The 23,087-nt window shown below is 50.6% G+C and overlaps 1 protein-coding gene across 3 annotated transcripts in view; it reads left to right on the top strand.

Annotated features, from left to right (window-relative positions):
* DIP2A (disco interacting protein 2 homolog A) overlaps nucleotides 1-23,087 on the top strand; it is a 110,462-nt gene that overhangs the window by 75,761 nt on the left and 11,614 nt on the right. For all 3 annotated transcript variants that reach the window (XM_050784324.1, XM_050784323.1, XM_050784322.1), the window contains 19 exons: nucleotides 1,527-1,591; nucleotides 1,746-1,839; nucleotides 2,782-2,901; nucleotides 4,346-4,460; nucleotides 6,227-6,366; nucleotides 9,486-9,622; nucleotides 10,291-10,371; nucleotides 11,257-11,384; nucleotides 14,145-14,259; nucleotides 14,915-15,116; nucleotides 16,062-16,171; nucleotides 16,252-16,332; nucleotides 18,542-18,665; nucleotides 18,948-19,069; nucleotides 19,195-19,306; nucleotides 20,325-20,434; nucleotides 21,280-21,410; nucleotides 21,916-22,084; nucleotides 22,531-22,701. In XM_050784324.1, the coding sequence (XP_050640281.1) occupies nucleotides 1,527-1,591; nucleotides 1,746-1,839; nucleotides 2,782-2,901; nucleotides 4,346-4,460; nucleotides 6,227-6,366; nucleotides 9,486-9,622; nucleotides 10,291-10,371; nucleotides 11,257-11,384; nucleotides 14,145-14,259; nucleotides 14,915-15,116; nucleotides 16,062-16,171; nucleotides 16,252-16,332; nucleotides 18,542-18,665; nucleotides 18,948-19,069; nucleotides 19,195-19,306; nucleotides 20,325-20,434; nucleotides 21,280-21,410; nucleotides 21,916-22,084; nucleotides 22,531-22,701 (2,327 nt within the window). The remainder of the gene's footprint in view (nucleotides 1-1,526; nucleotides 1,592-1,745; nucleotides 1,840-2,781; nucleotides 2,902-4,345; nucleotides 4,461-6,226; nucleotides 6,367-9,485; nucleotides 9,623-10,290; nucleotides 10,372-11,256; nucleotides 11,385-14,144; nucleotides 14,260-14,914; nucleotides 15,117-16,061; nucleotides 16,172-16,251; nucleotides 16,333-18,541; nucleotides 18,666-18,947; nucleotides 19,070-19,194; nucleotides 19,307-20,324; nucleotides 20,435-21,279; nucleotides 21,411-21,915; nucleotides 22,085-22,530; nucleotides 22,702-23,087) is intronic.

The raw sequence follows: 23,087 nt of genomic DNA, 5'->3' as shown, positions 1-23,087 counted from the left end.
GGTATTTTTTAAGGGCTTTATTAAGTTTAAAAAGTTAGATCTTTCAGATGAAGCCCCATGACTTTCTTTGTCTTCAGCCCAGAGCTAATCTTACATATGTCACCTATAATTTGGGTTCTTTAGCCAGGCGTGGTGGTGTGTGCCTACAGTCCCAGCTACTCGGGAAGCTGAGGTAAGAGGACCGCCTACGCCCAGGAGTTTTGGGCTGTGCCAACCAGGTATCTGCACGAAGTTTGGCAGCAACATGGTGACCTTCTAGGAGTGGAGAACCACCAACTTGCTAAGGAGAGGAGAACCGACCCAAGTAGGAAAGGGAGCAGCAGGTCAAAACTCCCGTGCCGATGAGTAATGGGATTGTGCCTATGATTATCCACTGCACTGCAGCCTGGCAACATAATAAGATCCCGTCTCTAAATAATAACAATAATAATTTGTGTTCTTTAGCCAACAGAGAAAGGATGTTTATAGTACTGTTATTCATAGTGCAATAGCATTTCCTGGCACACAAATCAAACTTCTCCTATTCACCTTTGGAGTGCTGTGGCCTTTGGCGAGAAGCCAGGTCTGCCCATAGCCCCAGGCTCTGCCTTTCTGCCTGTGTGAGGTGGGAGCCAGATCTTAGAGAGGACTTGGCCGAGTGCTCTGAGCAGAGAGCTGTGCTGGGAACCCTCAGTACTGCTCTCCACTCCAGCGTCCTAAAATGTGTTAGCTGCGTGTCTCTGGATGAGAAAACGGGCAGAGGAAGAGTGACTTTCTGAAGGGTGATGTGAACCACCAGCTCTTATAGAGGAGAGATGCCGGATCACGGTCTCTGGGTGTGAGAATTGAGGAGATGTGTAGAGTTGAGAAGTAAGAATATCCCTGACAGTTTTTCATCCCCACCTCTTGATTCTGAAAAGAATACCCCATCAAAATACCTGATGAAAAGATGTGGAGAGGCTGGGCGCAGTGACTTAACGTCTGTAATCCCAGCACTTTGGGAGGCCAAAGCGGGCAGATCACTTGAGGTCAGGAGTTTGAGACCAGCCTGGCCAACATGGTGAAATCCCTTCTCTAGTAAAAATACAAAAATTAGCCGGACATGGTGGCGCATGCCTGTAGTCCCAGCTACTTGGGAGGCTCAGACGGGAGAATTGCTTGAACCTGGGAGGCGGAGGTTGCAGTGAGCTGAGATTGCTCCGTTGCACTCCAGTCTGGGCAACAGAGTGAGACTCCATCTCAAAAGAAAAGGAAAGAAAAGATATGGTGACACCTTGTACAGCTTCTTCAGTATGTGATGTTCCCGTGCCTTGTGATTAGTGCTCAGCATGGTTCTCGGTGTTAGTTGCATGACTTTCTACTTTTATGTGTTTCCAGTAATAGATAACCAAGATTATTATTAATTGGTATGTGGTATTTGGAAATGCTATATCTGTTCCCTGAAACTTACGTGTTGATGATGTACTCACCTCAGAATTTCTCTAGAAAATGCATAGGGCTTATTGAGAGGGTTGCTCAGTGGTTTAACCTTCTTTGTCTACTTGCAGCGGAAACATTAACAAATGTGCTGGATTTCAAAAGGGATGCTGGTCTGTGGCATGGAGTGTTAACAGTGAGTGTTGTTTGCTGATGACTAATTGTTGGAACAAGGGATTGAGATGAACCCAAGCCTCTGCCTGAAATGTTGGGAGAGTACATTGGTTTTGTTTTGCTTTTTCTGGTGTGGCTCGGGCCCACTCGCCCTGAGCGTGTCTGCTCCCCCCCAGAGTGTCATGAACAGGATGCATGTGGTCAGCATCCCCTACGCGCTGATGAAGGCCAACCCACTCTCCTGGATCCAGAAAGTGTGCTTCTATAAAGGTAACGGATACCATCGTCACGGCACTCACCCTTCTTTAGAGAAATCTCTTGGAACTGACCTTTGGTGATTAAGAACAAATAAAGCTGAGATGTGGAACTGCAGATGTAGGCTGAGGAGCCGTGGGATGTCTTTCTTGGTCATACCCTTGCCCAGGAGTATGGGGGCTTTCTCTGCCTCGGGCATAGCCCTCAGGGTTTCATGGGTGATGTGGTAAGTAGGGCCACTTGGTGGGGTCTGGGCCTTGCTTCTCTCAGCAGTTGAGGTGCCTCTGGGGACCAAGCAGGAGGCCCCAGCATGGCCACACCTGCACAGTTGGCAGTCTGTGTCTCTGCCCTGTGGAGCTCAGTGGCACTTTACCAGCCACTGAGGCACTGGATCACCTGGGTCACCCATGTTGCCTTGTTCTACCTGCTGGGCTGTGCCCCTCTGGACATGTCTCAGAGCAGTGTGGAGCAGCAGCTGTCTCTTGTCTGTCCTGCTTTATGGAGGGAAACTGAAACTTGGGTGGGGGTGGGGGGATTGCTGGATTCCACATGCTAGCCAGTGCAGGAGCCAGACTGAGACCTGAGACTGTCTGTTTAGCTCCTGGGGTCCTCACACTTCTCAGCCAGCACCAGGGGTTTGGGGAGGGACAACGTGAGACGAAGTGGGCACATAGGAAAAGAACAATATGGAGCTTCTAAGAAAAAATTAACGTTAGGAATGGATCTGAGCTTTTGATGTCTAAATTGTACCTCGGAGTTGATTTTTGTGGAAAAAGGTTTGAGGGTTAGACTGCATGTGAGAGAGGGCTGCAGAGAGCTTCTGACCTGGGAGCTAAGTGTTGTGTCTGTGTGTGTACACCTTTGTGTGGGATGAGGTACACGTGTCTATGGGCGTGTGAGGGTGCCAGCCCTCGTGACACAGGGATGTCTGATGTCTGTGCCATCCTCTCTCTGCAGCTCGGGCCGCGCTGGTGAAGTCGCGAGACATGCACTGGTCTCTCCTAGCTCAGCGAGGCCAGAGGGACGTCAGCCTCAGCTCACTGCGCATGCTGATTGTGGCCGATGGTGCCAACCCATGTAAGTGAGTCTGTGTGGCTGGGGCATACCCCTCACAGTGTCCCCTTCTGCAGACCAAAGTAGAACACACTGAGAAGCAAAATTGAGGCGTTTGCGCTGCCAGTGTCATATAGATACACATGTCCCATCATTTCTATGACACGGAACATCTTGTTGATTCACTGGTTTATCTCATGCATGTTTATTAGGCCACTAAATTTAAAAGCAATTTTAATATGCTTGATGAAAGGTACATGCCTTAATGAGAGTCATCTTTCTTAAGAAATTACCAGATTGTGCTGTGGCCTGGGGTTCCTGTTTCTCTTTGGTCCTATCCCCAGCCTCTTGCCCTTTGTCCTGGTGCACCCACATCCCTGGCTTCTGGCTTAACTTCTCCCACCAGGACCCAAGCATTCTCCCTCCTGGTTTGCCTAGATGTTCCCCACGTCCTCCCGGGAGGGGCTCCCTGTGGCTGCTGCCTGAGCACGTAGGACCTCCTGCATGCGGTGGTCCCAGTGAGCACCTAGGACCTCCTGCGCGCAGTGGTCCCAGTGAGCACCTAGGACCTCCTGCGCGCGGTGGTCCCAGTGAGCACCTAGGACCTCCTGCGCGCGGTGGTCCCAGTGGGAACTGCTTTGTCAAGGCAGCAGGTGTGAGCTCGGGGGCCCAGGACTGTCCAGGGTCGGACTCAGTACCTCCTCTGGGGAAGCCTCAGGTGATGCTGGTCACACAGGGGCTCCTGTTGCAGCACATACCTGTTGACCAGGTATTAGGGGTTTTGTCGTTTGTTAACCTGCATCGTTGTCTCTGCATTGGAGACTACCCTGGATCAGAAGCTGACGTTTCATCTTATCCCCTCTCCAGTGTGACCAACACCCCTGTGTCCCCCATCTCTTGGGAGAGCACCCCACCTTTAGCACCCCCAGAGCCTCTTATTCTCTTGGTCCACACCCAAGCCAGGCAGGGCTTGCTTCTGGATTCTGCAGTGCTGCTCAGGTCTCTGCGTCTCCACTCCATGCCCACCGCTGCTTTGTGGTCCACACGGTGGAGTTGGAGTGTGCGTCTCCCCTCCAGTGTCTCTTCCCGTGGCACTCCCCGTCGCCGCACTTGATCCTAGCAGTGCTGTGCGGCCAGTCTACCGCTGCATGCAGCGCCCTCCTGTCCCTAGGGACGCCCCTTCTGCCCTTTGGAGCACCAGACCATTCGTGGCTGACTTCCTTTAAAGACACCATCTCCCTTGAAGAGCATGAAGTCTGAGGGCGCCTGTGAAGGGACCCCTTCCTTCTGCTGATGCAGCCCGGTGGTTCCGATGGCTGCAGGCTGTGCTGACTTGAGCATGTGCAGCCACCTGCCGTGGCCTGGTACACCCCTAAGAGCATGTGCTCCTTTTGAGTCAGTGGCCAGCCACCCCCTCCATGCTGGCCCGCAGTTAGTGCTGGTGTTCCACTCTTGTTGCTCTGTGCAGGGTCGATCTCCTCCTGTGACGCCTTCCTCAACGTCTTCCAGTCCAGAGGTTTGAGGCCGGAGGTCATCTGTCCTTGCGCCAGTTCTCCTGAGGCGCTGACTGTCGCCATCCGCAGGTAACCTCATTCCTTGCTATGTCTCGTGAGCACTTAGTTGAGTCCTCTGCATACAGCTGAGTTACCCTGGAGCTGTGCCTTGCCTGTTAGGATCCAGGCCCATTTGTATGGCAGCACCTTGGTGCCTGGCTCCCCACTTTTTGCCAGCTTGGGTTTGCGTGGGGAATTGGGTAGCAAGACTGGGCCATACTCTGGATTCTTGCAGAATGCCGGCTCACGATTTTCCTAAGTGCTTCCTAAATTAGAAAGGCCTTGTCATCTCATCTGTAGCTGTAGTAAACATTACAACCTAGGAACTCTTTCTTACTCTGAGGCAGTTGTCGGTCAGCCGTGGAGTCTGTGGGAACCATTGACCTTCCTGGAGAAGCGCCCGGCCTGGTGCTTAGTGCCCGGCCACCCACCTCCCGGGAGGCCTGTGCTGCTCTTGTGGAGGTTTTCCTCATGTCACCTCTCTCAGCCTGGAGGGCACGTTGAGCCTGCAGACTGCCCTGAGTGTCCTTGTGTGTGGGTGCGGGCTTGGCCCTTCCTGTGCTCCTCACCCCCCTCCTGAGGTTTCCTTTCCCCTCATCTCACCTGCCCCACCCCCAGCTCCATCCTGGAGGCAGAACTCACTGTGCTCACAGCTGAGGTGTCTTAGCCTCAGTTGTAATCTTGTGTTAGCGTCATATATTCATAAATGGTATGTATTTCCACACATGAAAGTAATCTTAAGTTTTTATAAGTCACCCTAACTTGGCCAGGCATGGTGGCTCACGCCTGTAATCCCAGCACTTTGGGAGGCCCCGGCGGGTGGATCACCTTAGGTTAGGAGTTCGAGACCAGCCTGGCCAACATAGTGAAACCCCATCTCTACTGAAAATACAAAAAATTAGCCAGGCGTGGTGGTGGGCGCCTACAGTCCTGGCTACTCGGGAGGCTGAGGCAGGAGAATCGCTTGAACCAGGGAGGTGGAGGTTGCAGTGAGCCAAGATGGCGCCATTGCACTCTAGCCTGGGCAACAAGAGTGAAACTCCAATCTCAAAAAAAAAAAAAAAAAGTAACCCTAACTTTTTGATCACTTAACATTAAAAAAAAAACTATTGTCGCCTACAAACTATAAATTATTCTTCATTCTTTTGTTCTGTGGTGATTTGTTTTGTGCAGCTGTATAATTTTTTTCTTATTGGAGGAAACACTAACATTTGTTGCTCAGGGTTCCAGTTACTATTGTGTATCACAAACAACAACAGTCATTTTATTGTCTCTCATGCTTTCTGGGGGCCAGGAGCTTAGGAAGGCCTCTGCCAGGTGGTTCTGGCTTGCAGGAGATGGTGTTTGGACAGGAGCGGTGAGGGGCTGAGACAGCCTTGTGTGTGTACCGTCTCATGCCCCCACCTGGTCTCAGAGTGGGCTGCTCTGGGCTTTCTTGCAGTGCAGTGGCCTCAACACAGTCATTCTGTTTGCCTGGCCTTGCAGGGCTCCAGCCAAGTGTCCCAAGACAATCGGGTAGAAGCTGAATTGACGGTTTTGGCCTGCATTAGAAGTCACATGGCATCACTGCCACTGTCGTCACAGGCCCTTTTCCCACTGAGTGGAGTGTTGACGTCACATTGCAGAGGGGCATGTAGTTTGGAGACATTGCAGCATCTTTAGAACATGCGTTTCTCACAAGTCTGTAACATGGAGCAGTGGCTTTGGTGCAGAATCATGCTGCAGGCAAGGTGGCCCCACTTCCCTGGAATTTTATCCCCCTAGTCAGTTAACCCCATGGTGGTTTTATTTTCTAGGCCACCTGATCTGGGAGGACCACCTCCAAGAAAAGCGGTCCTGTCAATGAATGGTCTAAGTTATGGTGTTATCAGAGTGGATACTGAAGAAAAGTTGTCAGTCCTTACTGTTCAGGACGTTGGTCAGGTGATGCCTGGAGGTAAGGGACATAACCAGAGTGGGTCTTTGTCCATGACTGATTGACGTAACAAAAAGGGGTTTGTTTTGTTTTGTTTTGAGATGGAGTCTCGCTCTGTCACCAGGCTGGAGTGCGGTGGTGCGATCTTGGCCCACTGCAACCTCCACCTCCCAGGCGATTCTCTTGCCTCAGCCTCTTATAAATGCTCCAGGCTTCATAGTAGTGCTCTAGAAGCAAGCATGCAAGTAAAAGATTTTTCAAGAATGTTTTTCAATGTAAATTGGAATTTTACTTTGTAAAATATTTGCTCAGTTTTTTCCCTCGCTTTGTGTTAAGTTTAAAGATAAGCTAAAACATAAAGATGTGTGTATGCCCTGTGCAGCTCACTTACAGTTCTTTGATGTTTGGGAAGATGGTGATAATAGCTCACTGCGTTCCAGGCACAGGCTTCATACTTCACAAGTGTTGAAACATTTAACCCCATGACAACCATGTAAAGTGGGCAGCTCTGAGGAAAATGGTAATGTTTGTGAATAACTTGATAATTAGGTTATCTAAGTAAGTTGTAGCAAGCATGTATCATGGTAGAAGCCTCATGGAAGCTTCCCAGAAATTCCTCCTATGTCAGAAAGGCCTATGTGAACTGTTCTGCAGAAGTCGACTCTGTAGGCCTGACCATCATGTTAGATGTTGGAGGTTTTCCTTGCCAGCCTGAGGCAGAATCTGGCCTGGCCCTGGTGATAGTCGAGTGGAGACACTGTCACATGGTCTGAGGCTGCCCTCCTTGTAGCCACCCCACAGCTACTTCAGCTTTCCTGCCCCCCTGTGATGGCCCTTCTGGGGTTCATGGGCAGCTGTCTGGGCCCCTTTTGGTGACTTCTAGAGGCAGGGCCCCATCTCTCGGTGCAGTCTCCCCCTTTCCAGTGCGGCCCTGACTGTGTTAGGGGTTGCAGGCACTGCGAGAGGCTCAGCATCCTGGCCCTTGTGCCTGCAACTCTGCCTCCTGCAGGCGGCTGTGCTGACGGGCTGTGGCTGCTCAGACCCTGTCTGTGGGTGGTGCTGGCAGCCCAGCCATCTCTAACCTGGAGCCTGGGGCCAGCTGGTGCCTGATCCCTGTGTGTGCACAGATGCTGGGTCCTCACTGAATAAGACTGAAGCGTTTCAGCCTATGTTTCTGGCTCTACTTTTTATTCATATGAATAGCATCATTTTCTTCCTGTAATTCTTCTCAGAAATAGAACAGTCTTTCACAGTGCTTGAACCTGTGGGTAAAACATTTTCACACATAGCAATCATTGGGGTGTCACTTATTTACGTTATGGGGAAAATACAGGTAACTGTTTAAACTTCCCTGGAAAATCATGATGAGGTCGTGATTCTGAATGAATCTAAGGAACATCTGTAGTTGTGCGTGTTTTATTTGTAAAATGTGGATTAGGACATGACATGCGTGCGCAGCGCTCCCCCAGGCATGCACGCAGCACACCCCCTTCCCCAGGCGTGTACATAGCACTCCCCCAGACATGAACTCAGCGCACCCCCTCCCCCAGGCGTGCACACAGCACTCCCCCAGGCATACATGCAGCACTCCCCCAGGTGGACCTCTGTTTCCCATGACCCTCCACAGCCCCCAGGCTGTGCCGCTTGTTGTGGCACTGAGCCCCATGGTGAATCCTACGGGTGATTTGTCTTCAGCAGTTTTTTGATCTGCCCTGTGGAGGCCTGTAGCATTTGTGTTCACTATGGTATCAAGTGTGTTGTGGTGCTTTGTGGCTTTTTGTGACCTTGCTTAGTCTCTGTGTGCTTGTAAGTGTTGTGTGGCACTGACGGCCGCCTGGATGGCCGCCTGGAAGCACAGACAAGCACCACCTTCCATATCAGCCAAGCACGGCTGCATTCTCTCTGCGAAGTCTTTTATCTGATTTGTGGCAAGAGGCAGCAAATACCTGGTTGTCTCTTTCTTTCTTTTTACTGTCTTTGAAGATGAGAATACATTAGAAAAAACTCAAGAAGAGGCACAGGAAGGACAGTTCCTAGCTGACCCAATGGGTTAATTGATTGCTAAGTAACCAAGTTTTGTTGAATGGACCATTGCCCATTTGTTTGTGCGTCTCATGCTTTTGTGTGAGGCTATTTCTGGAGGCCTTTCTGTGGCAGAGCTGGGGACTGGGCAGACGAGATCCCTTGCGGGAGGGGAAGGCAGCAGGTCGCTGAGAGTTGGGTGGGATGCACTTAAGTAAAAACAGAACTGGGTGATGGGGCTGTGGGAGGAGTCACGCTGAGGCCTGAGACATCCATGCTCCATGAAAAGGCGCATATGTGCAAATTGACCCCCAAATGCGGAAAGAGCCGAGAAACTGAAGGAGGCAGAAGGATCGTGTCAGTAAAGGGTGGTTCATTGGGGAACTTAACAGATAGAATCCTGGTCTTGAGTGGCTGCAAGACAGGTAGATGTCTGCGCTGCAGCCCTCCGGACCCAGGGCCTTTCTCTTGGGGAAAAGCATCTGCGCTGTGGAAAGAATGTGCACGTGGCTGAGGGAGCGCCCTGGGCCTCATAGCCTGTGGTGTGTGCAGCAGCATCAAGGTCGTTTTGGAGGTTAGGGAGAACTTAGTAGGTGTTTCTCCATGAAGACGTCTTAGAGGCACTCCTGGACCTAAGATTAGTCTGGAGTCGCCTGGTGGATTAGCATTAAAATAAAGTTACTAGAAAGGGGGCAGGCATGGGCAGAGTTCTGTCAGGCTCTGGAGAGGAGCTGGTGTCCCAGGCTCGTGTGGTGGTGATGGTCAGGAGCCAGGGCCGGCAGCACCCCCCGTGGACCCGAGGGAGCAGTATGACAAGAGGAGGCACAGGGTTTATTTATCATAGTAGAGGAAATATTTTGTCAGCCCGGGCTTATTACATGAAGGATGTGTTGTACTTTCTGGTCACCTTACATTGATTATAAAAAATATTACATATAAAATATGAAGACTTACAGCTAGGTTGCATGTGTATCATCCGTATCATAAAACTCCTTATAAGAAGATGCTGTGTATATAACATCCTGTTTCCGTAACTGCACATACAGCAGCAAGGAGATCTTTGTGAATGATCCATTTAAACACGTTCTTTATTATGTTGAGTTTTTTTCTCATTTTAGCTAATGTATGTGTTGTGAAGTTAGAAGGTACCCCTTATCTTTGTAAAACTGACGAAGTGGGAGAAATATGCGTCAATTCCAGTGCAACTGGCACAGCCTACTATGGATTGCTTGGAATCACGAAGAATGTGTTTGAGGTTTGTCCCTTTTCCTGACTTTCATGTTGAAGTTAAGTTCTGTGAGCACTCATGGGGCCCCAGGTGTGCTGGGTGCTGGGGGATTGCAGAGGCTGCAGGGATGGTCTTTCTCCACACAGGCCCTGCTGGGGCTGTTGGCACATGGCCTGCACACTCTTGTGTGTCCTCCCAGAGTGAGGGCAGGGCCAGGACCAGGCACGCTGTGGAGAGCTGGGAGTCAGCGTGCTTCCCACAGTCCTGCATGGGAGAAGGGCGTGTGGGTGCAGCCTAGTGGCCGATAGGAAGGCACTCACCGTGGCCCCAGGGAAACCACCCCTCTGCTGCGTTTGCATTGTTGTGATGTGAGTTGTTCAAGACAAGTCTAGTGAGGTCAGGGGAGGCCAGGCACCCAGAGCAGCGGTAAAAGGGATGCTTGTGTCCTGCCTCAGGAGGCCTGCCCAGGAGATGGAGCAGCCAGGCCAGAGAAACTGGGCCTATGCAGGGCCAGCCTCCTTTTTCCCCCGACTGGCAGGTGTACACATGGTGCTACGTCTTCTGCTGCCTGCTGGGTCTTTTTTCCCCCGGCCAGCAGGCGTGCACATGGTGCTGAGTCTCCTGCCGCCTGCTGGGTCTTTTTGGTCAGTTGGTTGGGGCCACAGCCTGATCGTGCCCCTCTCCACTCTGTGCAGGCAGTTCCGGTCACCGCAGGAGGAGCACCCGTCTTTGACAGGCCATTCACCAGGACAGGCCTGCTGGGCTTCATCGGGCCTGTGAGTATGTCCTCCTGTACCAGGACTGGCAGTCAGAGAAGGTAGGGGGTGTGGCTAAGGGACACCTCGCTGCAGTCCTGCCCTTGTCCCAGCCATTCCTGACCTCCCATGTGGCCTTGGTCGGTTGTGCTGACCTCCCTGCCCATCAACCCTACCTGTGTGCAGGGCCGTCCACACCTCCAAGACCAGTGCACAGTCCTGCACACAGGCCCAAGTCGGGAGTCCCTGGGGTGGATGAGGATGTTTTGCTTTTTGTATGGATGGCACGTTCGAGAGTATTCATTATATCATTCTTTACCATTTTGGATGTCTAAACTATTTAAAAATAAATACTTCTATTTGTAACATCTTGGTCCAGTGTTTCTCTCAACTGGGCAATTTTGCCCCTTCCCTCCCAGGGGAATTCTGGCAACTTCTGAAGACATTTTTGCTAGTCACAACTCAGGGAAGGGGAGTGCTCCTGGCGTCTAGTGAGTACCTAGAGGCCAGAGATGCTGCTCAGAGCCCAACATTAGCCCAGGACAGCACCTGAGATGGTATTGTCAGCCCAGAAGGTCACTGGTGCCGGGTTTGGGACCCCACCCTTAGCTCAGCAGTTTTCAGTCCTTCGCAAACTCTACCCACAACTTGTTTCCCACTTGTGATCCTTTCCCTTCCTGATGCTGCCCCAGCAGCCCCCATTCCTTCCACACAGTCTGCTCCTCTTCCAAGCCTGGCTTGTCACAGGGCCTGCATTGCAGGTTGGGTCTGTGGGGCATTGACCTGTCTGCAAGGCGCTCGAGGCTCCTGTGCTGTTGGCCCCTTCTTGGGGGGCCTGACCATGGTCCTGGCGCATCCAGCTTCTGCTCTTGTGGGTGGGGTCCTAACCCACACCCTTTCCTTCAGGACAACCTGGTCTTCATCGTGGGCAAACTGGACGGGCTGATGGTCACTGGAGTTCGCAGACACAATGCAGATGACGTTGTGGCCACCGCGCTGGCTGTGGAGCCCATGAAGTTTGTCTACAGAGGCAGGTGATGCGCTGCGGACCCCTGTGCTGGGAGTAGATTCCTTCCATTTACAGCTCGGGAAGTCTTTCTACAGTAGATGGAAAGCCCAGCAAATTTGAATTCACAAAGCCTAAAAGTTGTTGTACATCAGAAAACTCCTAAAGTAAAAGGAAAATAAGAGTTCCTTCAATTCCTCAAGAAAATAAGGTTTTGATGCACAATTTTGGGCAAAGGCTCGAGGGGACAAATCAGAGAGGGAAGAATTGAGTAAGCCTAAGGAGAAGTGGGTCTAAGTTCCTAATAACCTTGGAATGTGAATTAAAACAGAAAAGTGCCATATTCTCTGCAAGACACACAGCACCCTACATTGCCTCTGGAATAAAAATCAACTCAACTTTTCTACATGTGTAAAGCAAGGACCTTAGAGATTCTCTTGAGCAAATAAATAGACATCTGGGCCTATGCCCCTGGGCACCGGGGCTAGGAAGAGAATTTCACTCCTTCTGCTCCCAAGCTCTTTGTCTGGGAGGAAGCTCTTCCCCTAACTGGTCCACTCAACCAGCCGCCTTTTTAAATTTTATTTTTCTCAAGGGGTTGCCTTTTTTTTTTTTTTTTTTTTTTAAATGGCAGGGTCTCACTCTATCGCCCACGCAGGCTGGAGTGCAGGAGCATGATCCTAACTCACTAGAGCCTCCAGCTCCCAAGCTTCAAGCAATCCTCTTAGCACAGCCTCCTGAGTAGCTGGGACCACAGGCATGCACCCCACACCTGACTAATTTTTTAATATTTTTGTAGAGATAGGGTCTCACTATGTTGCTCAAGCTGTTTTCGAACTCCTGGGCTCAAGCAATCCTCCCTCCTTGGCCTCCCAAAGTGCTGAGATTACAAGTGTCAGCCAATGTGCCTGGCCAAGGGTGTGCCTTTTGTTACTCAAACTAAGGTACTTGGGAGCCAGGCCAGACCCTGCCTTTGAGCAGCCCTTAAAGCAATCACAAGGGGATTCTGCAAAGTGGTGTGTCATCATGGTTAGTCTTGAGGAAAAAGCCCAGAGGATGGACAACAGAGAAGGTGGGAGATTGCTCAGGGGACCGGGAAGGGCAGGCTGTGCTCATGCGTGTGTGCGCACGTGTGTGTGTGTACATGTATGTGTGCGCGTGTGTGCAGGGGGAGGGGGAGGGTGGCACAACCAGGGTCGTGACCTGCCCCTCACGGCAGAAATGGGGGACACGTTGGGCAGGTGTCCTTAGGGATAACATCAAGTAGCCCAAACCCTGCTTTGAGGTGGAACAGGGAGACCACCCCCTCACAGGGCCACCTGTACCTGATGGTACCTGGAGATGAAGCCCCCGTCCCCTAAGCAGGATCCTGACGAGGCGAGGCAAGCCTGAGTGAATAACTGGGGCCTGGGTGACTGCATCTGCAGGCAGAATAGCCTCCCTGTCCCGACTAGGGAAGAGCTGAGGAATACAGGAACTTGGAAATGGAACCACAACCAGTTGAGAGCATATGTGCCATTGGAAGAAGAACAATAGAAGATTTGCAACATGAAATAAGATCAAGAAATGCTAACAAAGTAATTGTTCAAAGAACACAGTAGATGGAATACATAGAATGGATACAGCTAGAGAACAAGTTGAGAAGGTGGAAAGTCAGATTAGGGAACTACTCTGGAAGTAAAATAGGAACTTTAAAGGAACTATTAAGAGAGATGGGAGAGAAGGGCTAGTGTCCAGATAGCAAACTCAGGGAGAAGGAATGCATGGAGTGGAGCAGGGATTGTCTGAGGAAGCAGGTGGTTGGGGTTCTCTGGACTGGGAAATGGTCCACAGAGGGCCCCATGGCATGTTGAGCTTATCTGTATTCTCACCATGGACCACACAAAAGCCAAGCAAAACACGTCAGACTTCCCCACAGTGGAACTGGCACAAGATAACAGTGCACCCAATTTATCCAAATTGTTACTTAATTTTGCAGTTGTAATAAAAAATATTTTCAATCATATAAATTTCAGAAGTTTTGACACATAAAGGTCCATACTGAAAACAGTTTTGGTCAAGATACTAAGAGAAATAAATTCAGGAAGTGCTGTAAGATGTATGAGAGTAAGGAGAACTCAATACTAGGTGAGGTCTGTTGTATAAATTGTGTGTGTGTGTGTGTGTGTACACACCAGTCAAGTCAAAGGAAAGGACAAGAGACAGTATATCCATAATATCCCAGAGTCAGAATGGTGTAGATACCCTAACATGATGGGTTTGGTGGGGAGAACATCTTCTTACTTTATAAAGGAAAAGACAGAGATATCAACTCAAAGTCTAAAAGAAGGAAAAGGCAACACAGAACAAAGGAGGACATGTTGAAATTTTTAAGATAGTAAAAACACGTCTAAATATACTAACCTCTATAAATGTGAATAGATTAGTAAAAGAGAGATGCAATCTGTTGGATTAAAAAAATATAATTAATAGAACTTTAGACAAATATTTGTGCACAAGGAAATTTACATCAGATTAAGGAATTTTTTCTTGTAAAAATATGTGTCTCTGGGGCTGTTTTGCTTTGTCCTGAAGTCCTCTCTGTTTTTTGTGACTTGAGATACATTTCAACCATCCTCAAGGAGATTAGAATGATGAGTTACTTTATGAATTTGCAGCAGATAGCCCCATTTGATAGACTGCATTTTAAATATTAGGACAGCCTGCCTCTTCCATTGTGCGGGTGAGAATGCATCTGTGTCTTGTCTGGCCTCTTGCCGTGTGGCCATTTCCATGTCTCATCCCTCAGGATCGCTGTGTTCTCTGTGACCGTGCTGCATGATGACCGGATCGTCCTGGTGGCTGAGCAGCGGCCGGATGCCTCGGAGGAGGACAGCTTCCAGTGGATGAGCCGTGTGCTGCAGGTGGGCACCCGGCATAGCCTATGGTTGGGTGAATCTCCCAAGCTGGCACCCCCACTCCTCTCCAAGCGCCGAGTGCTTGGCTTGTTCCGCCCTGTCCTCCTTGCTTCCAGCTTGTTTATCTGCATTTTTCATCGCAAACTGACAAATTATAGCTGTTTGTGTTTATGGGGTATGAAGTGATGTTATAATTTATGAATACTATATGGAATAATTAATATATCCATCACCTTAATTTTTTTTTTTTCTGATGAGAACATTTGAAATGCACCCTCATAGTGATTTTGAGATGTACATTATTTATGGTATTCGCCAGTCTGTGCAATGTATCTCAAAGAAAAAACTTTCCTCCTCCTGTCTAATTGAGGCTTTGTGCCCTTTCCCCATCGTCTCCTCGTTGCCCCATCCCTCAGCCTCTGGTCTCAGATTTATGGACATGTGCACACAAATACAGTGTGTGTGTTTCCCCTTTCTGAGTTAAATGGTGGAAAACTGCACACACTCCTCTTCATGTTGTTTCCTCATTTAACAAAATGTCCAGAGGGCACCATTTCCTGGCCTGGGGACAGGTCCACAGAGGGGATGTTCATGGCCCCCGCCCAGCATCTCCCCAGGCTCAAGTTGGGGGCCTGTGCCAAACAGGGTCCTTCCCTTTCAGGCCATCGATAGCATCCACCAGGTGGGCGTGTACTGTCTGGCTCTGGTTCCTGCCAACACCTTGCCCAAGGCTCCCCTCGGAGGGATTCACATTTCTGAGACCAAACAGCGCTTTCTGGAAGGGACACTGCATCCGTGCAATGTGCTGATGTGCCCTCACACCTGTGTTACCAACCTCCCCAAACCTCGCCAGAAACCACCAGGTTAGTTGGACCTAACAACAGGATGCTGTCTAGTCTTGACATTGGTAGCAGCCGTGTTTGTGGTTAGGGTGCAGCCCTGCTAGACCCTCTAGTGCAAACAGGTTTGTTCTGGGGCTGGGGTCAAGAGCCAGAGCAAGTGTACACCCCAGAATGATGCCACCTCCTGCGAACCAGCCACGCATGGGGCAACTTAACCACATCACCTCATGGTGGTTTCCACCTGCCTGTTAGGAACCAATTTTAATGATAAACTCAAGGATGGCATCTTAGCTTTACATGGCTAGGAGATGGCTCCCTAGGACTAGAAATGATGCCCAGGATCATACTGGAGCTTAAATTCAAAAGTGCCTCTGTGGCCGTGCTGTGGCATAAGCCATACCTGTCCCCAGGAGCCAGCTGCCCGCCTCGGCCCTGGGACCTGCCACAGACACTGGGTTGATGGGACCTTGGAAATCTCTCAGCAAATGGCCAACTTTCCTTCCCTCATTTTATACATTTAAAAGCTAATTTTAGAGTCTGGTTTAACTTTAATGCAATTTTTCGTTTCTTTGGTCATATTGATTTCCAGTACATGCCAAAGTTTTTTTGTTAATTATTGAACACATATCACTAAATACACTAAACATATTTCCTGATTTATACATAAAGTACAGTAAAGCAAAGTATGTTAAGCATTTTGGTGTGACTGAGGCCAAATCATATCCTCAGAGATACGTCATGTAGTAAACTTCTCGATATGGTGTGGTTTATGTTTGAGAGAGAGATTCTCTTTGTCACTTAGCATAAACCTTGTAGCTGGCTTTCTGAGTATTTGTGTCTCAGCAGAAAAGTTAAATGCCTCATTCAAGTATGTTTTCAAAATAAAAATTGTAACAGAAATAAAGTCACGTGGTGATTATATATGAGAAGTTACCAGCTTCTCATTCAGAATCCCCCCATTTCTAGAGGTTGGACCAGCCTCCATGATCGTGGGGAACCTGGTTGCTGGGAAGAGAATTGCTCAGGCTTCTGGGAGAGAGCTTGCCCACCTGGAGGACAGTGACCAGGCACGGAAGGTGACAGGCCTGTTCCGGGGACGGGTGGACGGGTGTCCATGCCCCAGAGGTGCCAGTGACCAAGTCGCCCCCTCGTGCAGTTCCTGTTCCTGGCTGACGTGCTGCAGTGGCGTGCCCACACCACTCCTGACCACCCGCTGTTCTTGCTGCTGAACGCCAAGGTGAGGCAGTGTTGCACCCACAGGGATTGGAAACACCCGGGAGCCGGTGGAGCCCTTTGCTTGTCTAGTTCCTGATGCCAGTGTCCTGGTTCTTTTCATGGTTAGAGAGTAGTGTGCCTATGGACTCAGCCCCCTTGTCTGATGCAGTTCTCTCTGCCTGCCCTTTCCTTTGTAGGTCCCTTGTTTTCCACACGTTTCACACAGTAGTATTTCTATTGATTTTGTGTTTAGCAGGAAAATTTTCATCAGCTCAAGTTTTTAAAATTAAAAACAGTATACATGTAAATATTCCTAAGTTTGTGAGCTAAAAGGAAATGTTTATTTTGGAAAAAATTAGCCATTTAGAATTTCTACATATGGTTACAACTTTTAAATAACAACTGTTGCTTCCTGTCCTGCTCCTGCTGCTTATTTGGAAATTCTCATGTGTTCCAAGTCCCTGTTGTGTGCATTCCACAATGCTAGGAGCATTCCAGAAGTCAAGAAGGGGAAACTGTAATCTTCATATTCAGGTTGTGGGCAGGAATGCAAAATGTGGAAACACAGAAAGTTAAATAATTTAAAAACCCTGCAAGACTCCCTGTCAATGCACCATACAAGCTGTAAGAACTCTTAAGCTTTGGTGTCATAAAGAGTAGGTCACTGTGGCTTAGAATATGCTGTTCTAGCTTTTGGTGCTGCTCATTCGAATTCAAAAAATACTTAATGATGCCTACAATGTGCACAGTACACGGTAATAAGATTGAAAGGACTCCTCCTCTCAGGAGGTTTAAAATCAGTCTTTCCTGCCGGAAAACACGGTCCGTAAGGGAGAGACTTTGTTTTTCTGGTGTACTGGACGCATCTAGAACCATGCCCAGTAAACATTTATTTTATGATTGATCAAGTTCTAAAGCCTGCAAGCCAGCCAGTGATTTACCATTGACCAAGGTAAAATCAGCTTATGGGGAGAACCTCAATATCAATACAGTGGAGAGATGTGACCTGGAGTGCTGGGGAGGGGCTTTGGATGGAACTGTGTAGCAGGGACTGTGAAGCAATGATGCCCAGTGGCTCAAGGCAGGAAAGGAGGCCAGTGTGGTGGGGGCCAGGTTTACCCAGGGAGGAGATGCAGATAAGGCTGGGGTCACTGGGTTTTCCATAAGGATGCCATGGGATCCCGGGCCTTGGGGGCTTTGAGTCCCAGTCCAGTTCTCAGGTTCTGTCCTGATGGGGCCCTGACTCTATGGACTGGCAAAGCTCCCGGGATTTGGACTCTCAGGATCGGCCCAGCCCTTGTGTCTGGGCACAGCACATAAGCGCGTCCACTGGTCTCTCTCTTCCACTGCCTTCTGTCAGTAGAAGCCACCAGTCAAGAAGCAGGGAGTTTGATGTTACACTGGTCTGCTCTGGAGTTCTATATTCATTAGACTGAATTGCGCTTTTTATCCTCTTAAGAAGGACTAAAAAAGCTGTGAGGCCTGGCATGGGATCAGGGAGGATGAGTTTCCTGAGCAGAGAGGTAGGATTACAAGGTATTTCTGTTTGCACTGAACTGGTCACATGGCCCCAGTGCCCCTCCACAGACAGGGTGAATGAAGGAGCTGGTGCGGTCAGTCCTAGAGGAGACGCACGGACACTCTGAGAAAGCCGGCTGAAGATGACACAGGCCCAGGCTCAGTGCAGGTGACCTGTGGGCTTGCCAAATAGTACAGTTCAGGGATGTTTGCTTATCACTTATTATTTATTTATAACGGTGGTGTATGGAATATTTTATTGAAAAGGCCAGGAAGGTCTTCTTTAGCCATGTGTTTCTGGCTCAGCCCTGGGAGAATGGAGTGCCCGCATCGCTCCCTCTTAGCTGGACCACACAGGAGATGCTTGTGTGCCTGTCCCTTCACTGCTAGTGAGAGAGTACAGATGGTGAGAAAAGACACCAGTCGTGGGCCATGTGTGGTGGCTCATGCCTGTAATCCCAGCACTTTGAGAGGCTGAGGTGGGCAGATCACTTGAGGTCAGGAGTTGGAGACCAGCCTGGCCAACATGGTGAAACCCCATCTCTACCAAAAAAAGACACCAGCCACACGCCTAGGACTGACACATTGTCATTATCATGGGTCCTAATCACAAGGGGTCGTGTGCAGGGCGTGCAGGCGGTGTGCACGCACATCTGCGAACAGCCCGCCTGCATGCACCAGCACACAGATGAGCTCAAAGATCGCTTTCCTAGGGCACCGTCACAAGCACTGCAACCTGTGTCCAGCTGCACAAAAGGGCTGAGAGAGTGGCTGCGGCTCTGATGGAGAAGGGAAGACTGAGTGTTGGGGACCATGTGGCTCTAGTCTACCCACCAGGTGGGCTCACTGTGGGTCTGTGCGCCTGCAGCTCTTCGTAAGCAGCCCCCTACCCTAAGCAGCACCCAGACATTCCCTCCTCGAAGCATCTTCCAAAACTAAGCTCAGCCCCTCCTCTCTGCATGTGTCTACCTCCTCAGCTCAGCTACCCCTCTGGAAACCTGAGAGTCACCCATGCCCTCCCCAGCACCACCTCCTCCCCTCTCTTGCAGGATCAGTGAACAGAGGCTGGTGGGAGCCTCTTGCGACTGGCCTCCTCACAGCCAGTCCTTGTCTCCACAGGGGTGGACCTCATCGCCGCGTTCTATGGCTGCTTGTACTGTGGCTGCGTGCCCGTCACTGTGCGGCCCCCGCACCCTCAGAACCTTGGCACCACACTGCCCACCGTCAAGATGATCGTGGAGGTGCGCCTACCTGGCCCGCGGGTCAGGGTCTGTGAGTGGGAGGCTGCAAGGCTACCCTCCGCTGCCCCCTTTTCTGGGCAGTTCGAGAGGCCCCTCCCACCCACCCTTGGCCCCTCGCCATGCAGGTCAGCAAGTCTGCATGCGTCCTCACCACGCAGGCCGTCACACGGCTGCTTAGGTCCAAGGAGGCTGCTGCCGCCGTGGACATCAGGACCTGGCCCACCATCCTAGACACAGGTGCGTGCCCTCACACTGCCCAGGACCAGTCCCTTTTCCTTTCTGTGTTGTAGGGGTGGTGTTGCCTGGCTGCCGTCCAAAAACACATGAGGCAAGAGCAGTCCTGGCAGGAGCCTGGCTGACAGCAGGGGGGACCCTGTCTCATGTGTAAACCTGCGCTCCACTCAGCCCACAGCAGCCGCACCCAGTCCCAAGTGGTGTGGAGCACAGCCTTGCCCCTCTCACCTGCCTCCTGCTGGCATGGGGGCTGGCAGCTCTCTGAGGCTTTCTGCAAACGCTTTGGGGACACAGCTCCCACCGCGTGCCACCACTCCAGCATCCCTGTCCCCATCATTGGTGAATGCTGTCGTGCCCCAGGAAATGCTGAGGGCCAGCAGGGCGAGGGTCAGAAACCCCCCTGGCTCCCCTCTGCCGTGGACCTGTCTCAGCCTGGGCTGGATGGGGCTGGGCCAGGGCAGCTGGTGTAGGGGAGGGAAGGCTCAGAGCTGAACAGCCGGCCAGGGCCCCAAAGCCTCATGGGCTTGCCTCAGGGGGAGCGGTGCCTGCCCTGCTGAGCCTGTGCCCAGTTGCATCCCGGGAGGCAGTGGTGTCTGGCTCATGGGGCCACGAGAACTTGATGAAGCACGCAGAACCCAGAGCCCGTCCATGGCTATTTTTGCTGTGGTCAGGACTCTGGGCTCATCTGGGCTCTGCCATAGGCTCTGTGGCCTTTGGCAAGTCCCCAGTCCTCTAATCTTTCCTACTGGTCAGTGACGTGATGCCGCCTCTCTTCGCCCTGCCCTGTCCCCCATTTCCACAGGCTCAGTGTGGTCTTGGTGGGACCGGGTAGCGTTTCCATGAAGAATGAAATACGCTTTCCTGAGCACACACAGCCTGCATGGTCACGGCCCCACTGCTGTCTGAGCTCACTCTCTGCAGGACTCCCAAGGACAAATCATGTGTCGCCTCTTGCCTGTGAAAGCCCAGAGCGTTCAGAATACATGCGGGAACGCTAATGTTGGTGTCTCCTGTTTAACAGATGACATCCCGAAAAAGAAGGTAGCGAGCATTTTCAGGCCCCCCTCCCCCGATGTCCTCGCATACTTGGACTTCAGCGTGTCAACCACTGGGATACTAGCGGGGGTGAAGGTAGGTCCTCTGAAATCCTGTTTGCCTCAACCCCTAGAAATCAGGAGGAGTGGACAGAAAGGATGTCAGATACAGGTTTAAACCGGCAGGTCCTTATACAAAGCACAAGGCAATAATATTGCTTCTTAAGATTGGTGTTAAACACCAGTGAAGCCTAAAATGTGATAAGCCTGAGAGTAATGCATTTTCTGATGCATTATGGTCATGTCTAAACTTTCTGATCTATGACTAACTGGCTTCCAGGAACTGGTGGCTTTGAAGAATCTCTTACCTTGCTGGGAGCCAACAGCTCGATTAACATTTTTTAGGCTGGGCGCGGTAGCTCACGCCTGTAATCCCGGCACTTTGGGAGGCCGAGGCGGGTGGATCACGAGATCAAGAGGTGGAGACCATCCTGGCCAATGTAGTGAAACCCCATCTGTACTAAAAATACAAAAAATTAGCTGGGCATGGTGGCGGGCGTCTGTAATCCCAGATACTCAGGAGGCTGAGGCAGGAGAATTGCTTGAACCCGGGAGGCAGAGTTTGCAGTGAGCCGAGATTGTACCATTGCACTTCAGCCTGGGGCGACAGAACAAGACTCTGCCTCAAAAAAAAAAAAAAAAATTTTTTTTAAATTCAATATCCTGAAATTTTGTTTCTAAGATTTTTAGTGTACCATTTCTTGGGTATTATTTAGGTTATATGGGGATTTGAGCCAACCATCTTTTAAGGAAATAAATATGATGTTCGGTAGTCTAGCCATGTGGACAGCAGACGCTGCCATCCACCCTCTCTCCTCGTGCACATCACTGAATTTCATTTCCCCCTTTTTTTTTTTTTTTGAACTTTATTTTATTCCCGAGATGTCTCACGCGGCCACAAGCGCCTTATGCCGCTCCATAAAGCTGCAGTGTGAGCTGTACCCCTCGCGGCAGATCGCCATCTGCCTCGACCCCTACTGTGGCCTTGGCTTTGCCCTGTGGTGTCTGTGCAGGTGAGTGCAGGGCCCCTGCTGCCTGCCAGGTTGGAGCAGCTCGTGTGGCTCTTAGGAACCTTGGCCTTCTAAGGCACCTTTTCTGAGTGTTCAGGAAGCCGATGAGACGTGTGTGAGTGGATTTGTTTGGGGATGAAGTGGGTTGGAGTCTGAGTCTGAAATTGAGTGAAAATACAGTTTTCATTAAATACACTATCCATTATCAGTACTTGGGAAGAATCTGTTTGATTCCTTCAAACACTAGAAAGTAGTGATCCATCTCTGTAAGTGAGTGCCTCTGGAGCATTGTCCCTGGATACTCTCCAAGTGTTTGGAGCAGAGCTCAGGACCCCGTGCCTGCCATCCCCCAACGTTCACCCCATGGCATGTTTTCCACCAAACTCCCCTACTTGGCATCAGAACAGAATCATGCCACTGTCGTGGCTGGAAAAGAAGTGTCCTTGAGGAAGGGAAGAGTGGAGTGCCCGGTGGGCAGGTGGAGCCTCACGAGCCTTCCTTCTCGCAGTGTCTACTCGGGACACCAATCAGTGCTGGTGCCTCCGCTGGAGCTGGAGAGCAATGTGTCCCTGTGGCTGTCAGCCGTCAGCCAGTACAAGGCCCGCGTCACCTTCTGCTCCTACTCTGTGATGGAGATGTGCACCAAGGGCCTGGGCGCACAGACGGGTGTCCTCAGGGTGAGTGCCCAGACCCGGGCTTCTGAGTGTGCTGTAGACCACAGCCCTGGGAAGTTTAAAAACAACAAAACAAAACAAGACTCCCAAGACCCCTCCCTGCAGTTGGAAGAAGTAGAGAAAAACCTTTCCCACTACGGGCCCTGTGTACACATCCCTCCTCCACGGCTCACCTGTCTCTGCAGCTCCACACCCCGAAGGAGAGGCGGGTGTGGGAGGAGGGCAGGGTCCCTGCGAGATGGCAGGGTGGAGGTCTGGCTGTGTGGGAGGGCAGGTGTGGGATGCAGGTCAGATGGAATCCTCTAGCGCGTCCACACTTAGGATGCAGAGAGGAGGTTGTGTCCAGCTCCACCTCTGTGTGCCCACTCGGAGATTTCCCAAGACAGTGCCCAGGGCCCTGGCAACTCACGGGGCTGTGGCTGTGGCCTGACTGCTCCCCCCTCCCGCAGATGAAGGGGGTGAACCTGTCATGTGTGCGCACATGCATGGTGGTCGCCGAGGAGCGGCCCAGGATTGCGCTGACCCAGTCCTTCTCCAAGCTCTTCAAGGACCTGGGCCTGCCGGCCCGCGCCGTAAGCACCACGTTCGGGTGCAGGGTCAACGTGGCCATCTGCCTCCAGGTGAGGCGCTGGGGCCTGTGGTTCTCGAAAGCTGGCTCTTGGCAGCGTGGAGACCAAGCTTCCCAGCTGTTAATGTGCAATTTTGTGCCTGCCTGATCTCTTTCTCCTTCTCTGAGCCTTTGATGTTTCATTTCCACGTAATATTTTAGCTTCAAGAGTTTTATTTTTAAAGATATTCTATTCTAGTTGAACAAAGGCTTATTTGGAAAAAAACACAAATTGTTTTTGAACAGTGACTAATATCTTACCTGTAAGACTCTCTAAGTTAGATATAATACACAGCTAAGTTCTTAAAGCAAGATTGAACTTACTGTTTTAAGATATCTAGCAATATTAAATTGAAACATTAATAAATGTAATTTGTATTGACTCATTCATTTTTGAAA

Source organism: Macaca thibetana, chromosome 3 (assembly GCF_024542745.1).
Source record: "Macaca thibetana thibetana isolate TM-01 chromosome 3, ASM2454274v1, whole genome shotgun sequence".
In the NCBI taxonomy this organism is placed as follows: Eukaryota; Metazoa; Chordata; class Mammalia; order Primates; family Cercopithecidae; genus Macaca; species Macaca thibetana.
The sequence above is the reverse complement of the archived record's forward strand: the minus strand, read 5'-3'. Positions and strand labels throughout refer to the sequence as shown.